At 54.6% G+C, this 10,835-nt stretch overlaps 2 protein-coding genes across 4 annotated transcripts; both read right to left on the bottom strand.

Annotated features, from left to right (window-relative positions):
* Positions 1 to 270: 270 nt before the first annotated feature.
* Positions 271 to 5,310, bottom strand: AMT (aminomethyltransferase). Its single transcript, XM_019723858.3, has 9 exons — positions 4,858 to 5,310; positions 4,588 to 4,755; positions 3,973 to 4,053; positions 3,012 to 3,143; positions 2,526 to 2,604; positions 2,090 to 2,235; positions 1,825 to 2,005; positions 1,293 to 1,448; positions 271 to 1,191 (listed from the first exon to the last, which is right to left on the bottom strand). Exons 1-9 carry the CDS (start codon positions 5,140 to 5,142, stop codon positions 1,013 to 1,015), a joined length of 1,407 nt encoding a protein of 468 aa, XP_019579417.1. The 5' UTR covers positions 5,143 to 5,310; the 3' UTR covers positions 271 to 1,012.
* Positions 5,311 to 5,458: 148 nt separating this feature from the next.
* On the bottom strand, positions 5,459 to 9,635 carry NICN1 (nicolin 1, tubulin polyglutamylase complex subunit). 3 transcript variants are annotated; one of them, XM_074312345.2, is made up of 6 exons: positions 9,414 to 9,635; positions 8,130 to 8,306; positions 7,762 to 7,875; positions 7,229 to 7,300; positions 6,833 to 6,940; positions 5,459 to 6,759 (listed from the first exon to the last, which is right to left on the bottom strand). In XM_074312345.2, exons 1-6 carry the CDS (start codon positions 9,543 to 9,545, stop codon positions 6,718 to 6,720), a joined length of 645 nt encoding a protein of 214 aa, XP_074168446.1. In that variant the 5' UTR covers positions 9,546 to 9,635; the 3' UTR covers positions 5,459 to 6,717. The 3 variants fall into 3 exon arrangements, with proteins under 3 accessions (XP_074168446.1, XP_019579418.2, XP_074168448.1); XM_019723859.3 differs by having other exon boundaries at positions 6,833 to 6,937; positions 9,414 to 9,632; XM_074312347.2 differs by lacking the exon at positions 9,414 to 9,635 and adding an exon at positions 8,667 to 8,813.
* Positions 9,636 to 10,835: the final 1,200 nt, after the last annotated feature.

Raw genomic sequence — 10,835 nt, 5'->3', positions numbered from 1 at the left:
TGCAATGGAAGGGGGAAACACCAGATGCTTCTCACAGCCCTCCAGCAGACAAGAGTGGGGTCGGTGGGAGCGTGGGCCGAAGAGGTGACACCAGCTACCGGAAGGAACAGTGCTGTGTGCCCAATGTGGGCTCTATCTCTGTTAGTTCTTATAGACCTATCCCTCTCAAGGGGAACCCACTCTGAGCCTGTCTCAGAGGCCAGGAAGTCAGGCATTGGCCTGGCACCTCAGCAACCCTGTAGGCAAAAGACAATGAAGGTAGAGACTGGCAAGAAGGAAGCTCGTTTAATGTTTTTTAGGAGTCAGTGGAGTCTGGTAATGGGATGCAGGGGCAAAGGTCAGCGCAGGGTAAGGCGAGTCCAAGGAGAAGGCCCAGCCTGCCCTACGACAGCCCTGGGGCTCAGAACAGGTGGTGAGCCTGGCATGGTTTGCTACTAGGCAGCAAGCTGGGCCAACTTGGGAATGTGGAAGAGTGAGCCTGCCCCCTCGGCCATCCCCGCGTTTACACCCAGGCACAGTAGCCCTCCTGGGCCAACCCTCTGTGAGTCAGGAATCATTCCTGCCCAGGGAGAGGCAGCAGTCTGCATTCATGGAAAGTAAACTGGAGGAGGTGGCCAGCCCTGCCCAACGTAATAACCCTTTGCAGTGTGAGAAACAGTGGTGAGGTAGGTTAGGCAGGCTTTAGCCTCCTAGAGGGGAGACTTTGCTGCACCCGCACCTGGCAGAGTGGAAGGGAGAGACACCAGAACTGGTGCTTCTCATTGCCCTCCAGCAGGCAAGAGCGGGGTCAGTGGGAGCATGGGCTAAAACAGGAACTCGGTGAGCTGGTCCATCACTGAGAATTGAAATGGAAGGACGAGGGGGTATAGGTGGTGTGGCCCCCCTAACCAGACAACCAGAACCAGCCTGCACCCTAGCCACCTACCCTCTGCTTCAGCTTCCTGACTAACCCCTTATAGAATGCCCTCCAGGGCAAGGCTCCTAGAGGGGAGGGTCTGGTCTGAAGCCATCCTCACTTGAGAGTGTAGTAGTTTGTGGGCACAAAGGGCATCTTGCTAACCACAGCTGTCTGCTGTTTCCGCCGTACTTCTACCAGCAGCCGGGTACCTGGCCGACTGTACTCAGAAGGCACATAACCCATCGCCACATTCTTCTTCAGGCAGGGTGAGGGGCAGCCACTGGTCACAGTACCTATCCACACAGAGGCCGTGTGTCAGCCCTGCCCTGCCAATCCAGTGCCCCAACCCTCCTGGGGAAAGGACAGGGCTCCCCAACCTTCCTGATGCACCCACCAATCACGGTGCCCTCTGTACTCAGGATGGGGCTGTGTGCCCGCATAGGAGCTCCCTCACACATTAACCCCACACGCCTCCGCTGCACCTTGCCCTTCAGCTGGGGGATGATGACTGCAGCTCCAGGAAAGTCCATAGCAGCTCGGCGGCGCTTCCCTAAAACATAACACACCAGACTCAAGCCACAGTCCATACGACTCCTGGCTACAAGGACCCCAAGCGACATCTATTCGGCATAGAGACCCTGTCACTTCGACACCCACAGGCCCTATCCCTCCCCTGCTATGTAGTCAGTCAGCCACCCACCTTCCGCCCCCTGGTCTTGGAGGCCATGCTGCCCACCTCAGCCTGCTGAGAGTCCTCAGTGTCTAATGGGCAAAGCTATAGTGGCACGTTCAGGGAATGGAGACCTGGGGAGGTTGAGTCACTCGCTCCAGCCAACAGAACCTTGGGAGCAGTCACAGGCTGGCTGGTCTCATTAAGAGCCACTCCAGCCTTCAGCATCCCATCCCTGAGTGCTAGCCCAGCTCACCCAATGTCCAGCTGAGGCTGCCTTCCACAGGTGTGGTGTGTTCGTCGATGTCATTCCCGTACAAGCAGAGGCCTGCCTCCAGGCGCAGGCTGTCCCGGGCCGCCAGCCCTGCCAGCTTCACCTCTGGGTTTTCCAGCAGAGCTTTTGCCAGGCGGACTGCCTCAGCTGCTGGCACCGAGATCTGAATGGGACACCAGAGAGGAGGTGGGCCGCTGGCCCCAGAGTCCTGTGCCCTGCACTACCCTGCACCCACTTTTTGACACACCTCCACACCGTCCTCTCCTGTATAGCCACAGCGGGTCACGCGGCAGCCGGACACGCCAAACACCTCCATCACAGCACTGGTCATGAAGGGCAGTTTCCTCAGGTCATCTGCCACGCCATCCTGTAGCACCTGGGCCACAGTGGGGCCTGGGCCCAGAGAGCCAGTGACCAAGTGTCCAGGTCCCAGTGCCCCTCAAAGTTGAACTGTAGCCCTTATTCGGGGATCAGAACAAGCCCTGACCAAGTCTTCTGCTGCAGGTGGGAGAAGATGCTCTTGCCTATGGCATGAAGTCTTGGGGCAGGTAGAGGGAGGGTATGACACCCAGCTTAGAATATAGCATACAAACCTCACAGCACCCACACCTTCCTCCTGGTATGGCCTTTGTGCGAAGAGTCAAGGAAGCCAGTAAAGCAAAGGTCAGCACCTGGCCACTCACCTTGCAGGGCTAGCAGGGCATTATCTACCACCTCCAGGCCCACATCACTGCCCATGTTCTGAAGCTCCCTGACTTTGTCCTGAAAGGAAAGACAGAGACACCACATCAGCTTCTGGGAAGACAGAAACACCACGCCACTTCCTGAGCACTTGCCATGGGCTGGGTGCTGCAGAGCTGGGCAGAGTAGGATCGTTCCGTCACAAGGTTGTGTAGCTACTAAGTGGTGACCCAATCGCAGCTCTAATGCCCGGCTCCAGCCCTCCACCCTCACCAGAAGATGCTAACTTAGGGGCCAGGGTCAGCTTCACCCCCCTACTTTCCCACCACTGAAACCTGGCATGCGCCAGGGAGGCCCCACTCTGGCCTGCTGTTCATTCACTCAAAGACGCACTGTCTGAGTTCCTTTTCCACGCCAGGTCTGTCCTGGACAACAAGGACGCTGTTCTGCGAACGACAAAGGTGGTACCTACAACACAGGGGCTGTACCTGCATTAGGGCCAAGTCCTTGTCCCAGCAGCCAGCATTGGACACCACGTACAGGTGCCCTTCAGAGGTGTTGGTCACAATCAAGTCATCTAAGATGCCTCCAGCTTCGTTGGTAAACAGCGACAGTGTCCCCTAACACCAAAATGGAGCATCTTTGCCTCCAGGTTCACGAGACCAAGGTCAAGTGTGAGTCAGACACAGCTGGGCCCACTCAGCCACCACAAACTCATGAACAGGGCTGAGAAGATCCAAGGAACAAGGGTGGGTCAGCTCAGGCCCCTGCCCAAGCCCAGTTTTTGATCCTCATGCACTGAGGACATTTGCACCCCTCCCTACTCAGTACTGAGAGCCCTGTGTCACTGTTAATCCAGGATACCCAGGACTTGCTGTTTTATCCCACTCAGACCTAGAACAACTCAGCGCATCCTCTAAACCTCAAGACGGAAGCTTCAAAGTCCATCTTGATCTCATATGCTCCACAGCAGCAATGCCCCAAAATACTATGAGGCAGGCCTCAGCCTCCACACTGGATGGACAAAAAGCCTGAGGTTGAGAGGTCACAGGAATCCCTGGGGGATCTTGTTAAAATGCAGGTTCTGATTCAGCAGGTCTGGAGCAGGGCCTGAGAGTGTATTCCTAACAAGCTCATAGGTGATGAAAAGGCAGCCTTAGGGACCAGACTTTCAATTGTGAGTGGTTATGGCGCACAGAAAGTCACAGAACAGGACACAAACCTGGGTTTCTGGCATCCCAGCCTAATGTGTGAGGATAGGATAGGCCCCTCCCTGCAGATGGTTGGGTGTCTGGCCATGTCTCAGGGACTCAGTCCCCCAAGAATACAAGCTGAGAAGCTATGTCTGATCCATCACTGGGCCCCCAAGCCTGAAGGAAGGAGTCTGCCCGCTTGCTGGCTCATGACTAAGAACACGCATTGAGCAGAAATGAGAGAAGAGGGGCCCACCTGGTTTGGCCTTAGCTCTGCAATATCTCCAACCACTAGACTTTCCATCAGCTTCACCCGGTCACAACCGTGTATCTTGGTCTGGGAAAGAGTTCGAAAGCTTCAGGACACTGCAATAGCTCCAATCTAGGCCACTAGGCAAGGAGGCATCCTTCCTGCCGACCACAGCACCGTCCCACCCAGCCAAACTGCCTGACCAGTCTTTTGGTTCTGCAGGTGGAAGTCCACACTTTCTGATTCCCCAACATCTGCCAATATGGGAGGGGGTACAATCGGGGAGGAGGGCATTTGAAAGGGCCCAGTACCTTCCTGAAATACCCACTTTTCCAAACCAATACCCAGTACAGTGGATGAAAATGGGTGCTAACCCTGGAAACCCCAGAACATTAAGGCACGCCACTAAGTGGGAGCAGGCTGGAAAGATTAGAGAGGAGCTGATCAGGAGAACTTCTGAGTTAATTTCCTGGGGGCCATAGCCGATGACGCCCGAGACCTCCAACTCTTCTGACATGGCGGCCCTTGGAATTCAGCTCCCAGCAAACAAAGCTAAGGGTTGCACCACTGTGGCTGGGGAGGAAGCCCTGGTCCAGAGACTGGCTTGCTCCCCTGGCTCACCTGTAGCATGTGGGACACATCAAAGAGCGAGCAGTGCCTGCGTGTGTGTAGGTGTGAGTCAACGTGGCTGTCCTGGTACTGCACTGGCAGACTCCAGCCTGCGAACGCTACCATCTTCCCGCCACGGGCCAGGTGAAAATCATAGAGGGGTGTCCTGCGGAGCACATCCTGCGGGCGGCCGGGCTCAGTGCCACCAGGGTCCCAGCCCCCAGCCCCCTCCTTCCCCCACCCTTCAAGATTAGCATCATGCCCCAGCACCCTCTATCCCACCTGTGAGCCACTGAGCGGACGGCCCAGGACCGAGGGGAGAGGCTGCCCACGCAAGCCCAGGCGGGCCACCATGCTCACTACTCGCTGCATTGTTACCGGCGACCAGTGTAGCCGACGCACAGAGGCCACCACTCTGTCAGGCACGCTGGGAGATGTAGTCCGGGCTGGCTTAGTCAAGTCTCCCACAAAGGGGATCAGAATAGGGGCGGGCAACCCCAAGAGCAGGCGGGGCTTTTGAGCACACAGTACAATGGGTCCTGGCTGCAGGGAAACAGCCCCAGGCATTAACAGCTGATGAGGGCGGACTGGGCTTGGGTCCAAACCCTTTAAGCTGCTCAGAATCACAGCTGGGGGCTTGACCTCCCCTCCCACTGCTCACCGTCCTGCCTCCAGGGGCCAAAGTTCAGCAAAGGGCTGAGAGGACAGAATTGCATATTTAGGACATCAGGAGAGTAAGGTCAAATGGGAGGGGAAGGGGTGGAGAGGACACTGGAGGGAGAGCCAGCCTGGCTGGTAGAGCACCAGATGGAGTCACCTGGCCTCATGTGAGTGAGGGTCTCCAGCTCTCCCACTGGGCGGACACAGGCAGCCAGCACAGTCATGTATTCCACAAATATTTATTGATCTTGCTGCACGAGAGGCCCCGTGCTAGGTGCTGGGGACACAGCTGTGAATGAAGCACAGTCCCTGCCACTCCAGGGACCTCCCCTCTCACACACACAGAGGGCCGCTACTCCCTGAGCACAGGACTATGGTCATTATCCTCTCAGCAAAAGCTGAATGGAGCTAAGTAAATGTCCTGGCAGGGAAAGGTGCCACCTGCAAGAACCCTGACAGGTGAGAGCAGAGGGCTAACCTTCCCCCAGAAAGTTGCCAAGCTACGCAAACGTCCAATTTTCCAGGTCCAACACATATTGCAGTACTATCTCAACACCAAAGGGCAAAGCCAGGAAACACCAGAGAGAAGCAGGATTTTCTTATAAGGAAGAATAATCTGCCTTATTCAGCAGCTGGCCTGGGGATGTAGAGGAACTTAGCTTTTTAAAAGACATCAGTGAGAACACCTCACCTGGACCCCACCCCCCACCCCCCACTATGATCCCTCACCACACTGAGCATGACTTTTGGAAGGGAGCGCCTGGAAGAAAGGACGAGGATGTGCTTTGGGCTATGTTAGACGGCCACCAGCTTTCAGGACTCACTCTCAGGCCCCAGCCTTCACAGGGGCACCTGCCCAAGATGGATGGGCAGACCCATTGGAACACACATCCAGGTGCCAGATCAGAGACCAAGGGACTTGGGCAGCCCAAATCCCCAGCTTTGCTCCCTAGGAAGGAAGCAGCAGTTTAGACAGGAAATTTCTTTTTGTGGGCATAACACAAAGGGAAAGAAGACCAATAGGGGGTGCAGAAGGAAGAAATGGGGCTGTTTCTCCCTCAAGCTTCCAAGTTACAAGAGTGCCATGGCTACAGCAGCCTTCCAAGGCTAGCTAGATAGGACAGGTTCCCGCCCACTGCACTCAGGTGAGGGAGCAGGCAGAAGACAGGCGTGTGCACATCAGCAGGAGGGCAGAGGGCACATAGGGATTCTTAGTAAGTAGAACTGAAGAGTTTTTAGGGCAGGAAAAGGAGGCGTTTCGGGTTGCAGTCAGGTGAGGACAGTGTACCCTCACTGGGAGCTCGTGCTGAAGCAACACAGTGAGCCCAAGCCCCCAAGAATCTTCAATCTATGAATGTGGCCCAGACAGAACAGACATGCGGGCAACATTTGGAATGCACAGGGAAAGCACTTCGGCCTCTGGTGGCCCAAACCAGGCCTGGACGGGCACGGAAGGTCAACATCTTGGTTAAGAGCCACAGCTCAAGTGTAGGAGAGCAAGTTCAGGTCATAACAGCCATCCACCTGCAACACAAAAGACCATCAGATCTGACCCGCTCAGGGTGATGAAAGCCAAGCAGAGGAAGTGATCACTTACATCAAAGCGGCCGATCTTTGTGGAGGTGTGACTGGCCCGGACCATCTCCGTCAGTGCCCACATCTGCTGCACCTCAGAGGATACGCTGCTGGGGTTTGGGACACCCTGCTCCAGAAGGAAGGGTCAGTGGCTATGGGTCTCTCCCAAGCAGTGCTCTTACAGCTCCAGAGAAGCCAAGTAGGGCTATGGAACCCTATAGCTGAGACCAGTAACATTCCCAGATGACTTGTGAAACATGAGGTTGGGGCCTGATGTGAAGGAAGTGGCCCAACCCCACACAGAAATGCCTCAAATCCCATAGAACATCCAGGAGAAAGATGGCACAGAGTGAACCAAGGGCCCTATTCATACAAGAGAGCTATTCATACACGGTTCTTACTCAGGGTGAGGGATTACCTCAAGGCGGGCAGCGGGCTGCTCACAAGGCACTGGGTGGGATAGCCACTTGGGAAAGGTCATGGAAGGACTCTGCAAAGCAAAGGCATACTGCTCTGAGACAGGCAGAGGAGGAGAGCCCTGAGACTAGATTCCAAGGTCCTGGGAGCAGAGAGAAGGGCCACTGCGCCTCGGACACTGGGAAAATCCTGTTCAGGGGTCCACAGAGGCCCAAGAGGCAGTCAGACTACCTAAGCTCTTCTGCTATGCAGAAGGAGGCCCTAGGAACACAAGGAAGAGAAGTATCTCCCAGCACCTGAAGGCTCCAGCTCTGAAAGAGGCAGGTAGCCCCAAAGGTTAGGGGATAGAGGCACATGGCCTCACCTCGCATCATGAGTTTCCAGCATTCACACCTGGCTAACTTCCATGAAGGCCTCTTTCTGGGTTTCACCATCCTTACCCATCCACTCCCACCCCCACCCCCAGTTCTCCCAGCCATAATTAGGATCCTCCTGGGGAAAAGGCCAGCCAACACCTCTGCGCTAGTCACTTACCTTCGGTCCCTGCTGGTAGATCTGCAGCTCCTCCACTGTGAAAGACAACCACAGTGGTGACGGCTGTCGCAGAATCAGGCGCAGCTCCATTACTCTGGACATGTCACACAGCATCTGACACATACACACAGATAAGGACCCAGCGAGGCCCCAGCTCACTGCCCAGGAGCCTCCCAACAAGCAGTGAGCCAAGCTGCTGTCTCCCAGGCCTTTGGGAAGGAAAGAACAGTAGTCCCTCCAAGGTACTTCCCAAAGAGCCATAGCCCAGGCCAGCTTTGTCCCCCTTCTTCCCTCCTGGTATCCTGGTCTCATTCCCAGGCCCCCTGTGAGCCCTCATCTGGGCTGACAGGCCACGAGTCCCAGCTGACCTGGTGCTTGAACAGCGATACATACTCCTGGGCTCCCTCCTCACTGTGTGGGTCAGGCATCAGGCAGTAGTCCCGCAGGCAGGTCACCCACTTGACTGGCGTGTGCATCGAGGTATACTGGCGAACACGGATGCTCAGAAAGGCTGTGTAGTAATTCTTAAACGTGATCTCCTGCAACTAGAGCACACATAGTCCACCGTGACGAATCAGACCCAGGCCCAGGGCCCAAGACGCTCAAAGGCATCATCTCCTCCTGCCCTTGGGAATGTTCTCTTCTACCAATCTAACAAGTATCCTCTGGGGCCCAAAGACAATTTTCCTAGAGGAGATCACAGTCATATAAACCACAACCACAGATCTTGCCACATGCCCAAGACGTTGCCAGAGGTCAGAGCCCTAACTCTAGAGGAGACAGAAAGTGTACAGATGAGGCCTGAAGGGGGAAGAGTTCACCAAGTGCACCAAGAAAGGAAAGGCAGAGAATGTAAAAGTAGCATATAACATTGAGTAATTCAGCCTTGCTACAGCTGTTCTTACCACTGGACGCTCCTCAGAATCACCTAAGAAAGTTTCTGAAAAATACATAGGTGTACAGGCTCCACCCCAGACCTACTGAATCCTGAATCGGGATTTCGAGGGTTGGGTCCTTTAATGAAATTTCCCAGTGTACAGTAAGGAACAGCTTGGGGAAGAACCACACTCTATAGGACAAAGTGCATGGGGCCGAGAGGCAGGCAGAGCACACAGAGTGGCCCTGAATGCCAGGCCACCAGAAAGTGGACTTTGTCTTCTGTGTTGAGGTCCTGCAGTGTCCAGTCACTCTGCCAACTGATGCGGAAGTGCAATTAGAGATTGAAAATGAGCCACTGGGAAGATCCTGATGAGGGATGAGTTGAACCTGACCTACGGCAAGGACTGTAGGAATGAGCAGGAGGCAGATTTTGGGGTAACTTATTGTGTAATGATCCCCACCCAGTGGCCAGGGACAAAATGACCTCTCCCTATATTTGGTGCACAATTGTATTTCCAGTACCTAGCCTACTATGTATCTTGGCACTTCCCTGTCAGCGCTGCCCTGGACCTGGGGGAAAGATGGTGTAGAGAACAGGACAAGAAACTGCGTCCTAGTAAATATGTGTTAACTGAAGGAATAAATGGTTAACTGATTCGCAAGGGCGAGGCCAGTATTGAGGCTTTATTAAAAGATTCAATGCCTGGGACACGCCCGAGTTCCCAGGTCAGCCCCGCCCAGAAGCCCCGGTCGCGCCCACAGGGCTAGCTCACCTCGAAGGGCGCGACGCTGGGGAAGGTGACATCGATAACCAGCACGCCAGGCCGGCCTTGGGAGGTCCGCACATCGCCCACTTGCAGGGCCACGGTGCCTTTCACATGGCAGGGCACCAACACGCGGGACATGGTGCCAGCGGCCAGGAGCAAGCACAGACGCCGATCCTGGCCTGGGACCACTGGTCTTTCCCGGCGTCCCCAGCCAAGCCCCAAAAACTACAACTCCCGGGAGGATGCGTGCTTCGCAAGCCCAGCCAATCACCAATGCTCAGGGCGGGCCGGGAGTCGGAAGTGCCTGCGGAAGTGCTCCTTCAGCCAATCACCGCGCAGGCCTTCGAGAGCCACTCCGGACCTTGCCCTAGAAATGGCACAGCGGTTCTGTAGCTAAGCGGTTATGTGGCTAAACGGACCCTGGGTCTCCCTCCGTTACTTCCTCTGTGCAGGGCGGGCGTCAGTTAAGTGTGTAAAACCATGAGCACAAATCATCATAAGTGCCTGGCCGACATTAGTTGCAAAAATAGATGTATTTTTAACTACTTTTTTTTAACAAGGGAAGGATTTGAACAGATACGGTAATTCACAAAAGATAAGTAGACAATAAGCCCATGAGAAATGCTTAACATGATTATTAATCAGGGAAATACAAATTAGAGCCCCCACACAGCCACTGAAAAACAGGCTAAGTAAAATTAAAGACTGGTGCCATGCAGGGTGGTGTGTGGTGTCTCTGGTCCCACTCCCCACATAAGAACGCAGGATATGGTGAGGCCAAAAAGGAACACCCACGGAGCCATAAATAGGAGAGTCATACCATTATATTCTCTCTGGCGGCTGGGTTGGAGACACAGGAAGCAGGAGCCACACTAGCTGCAACCTGCCGACCGCTTTTCTGCCAACCAACCAACCCCACTTGCTAGCTGCAGTCCATGCTTGCTAGTTCAGCCACCATCCTCTTGCTAGCCCCAATTTTCGGCTAGGGTAGCCACAGCAGCTATATTAGGGGCCAATGGTTCACTGGTTACAGCTGACGGCCAACTAGCCACAGCTGATGGCCATCCAATCACAGTCGATGGCCATTTACTACCTGAGCCAGCACCTTGCCACGTGAGGCCGAGAGCCTGGAAACTGGAAACTGCACCTCCTGGCTCTGTCCCCACAACTGGCAACGATGTAGAGTGCTGGTAAGCGTAACCCAATTCCTCAATTTCTGGCCGTTTTGAAAAAGTGTGGCAGTTCTTTAAAAACTAAATTTACACCTACGTTATGGACCAGCCATTATACTCCTAAGTATTTGCCCAAGAAAAATGAATGCATATGTCCACCCAAGGGCTTTATTCACAACAGCCAAAATTTGGAAATAATTCAAATGTCCAATACTACTTACTCAACAATAAAAAATTAACAAATCCAAGTGTCTAT

The sequence above is a fragment of the Rhinolophus sinicus genome, chromosome 5, assembly GCF_057876585.1.
Source record: "Rhinolophus sinicus isolate RSI-liver-muscle chromosome 5, RSI-T2T, whole genome shotgun sequence".
Taxonomy (NCBI): Eukaryota; Metazoa; Chordata; class Mammalia; order Chiroptera; family Rhinolophidae; genus Rhinolophus; species Rhinolophus sinicus.
Note: the sequence above shows the minus strand (reverse complement) of the source record. Positions and strands in the feature narration are given on the sequence as shown.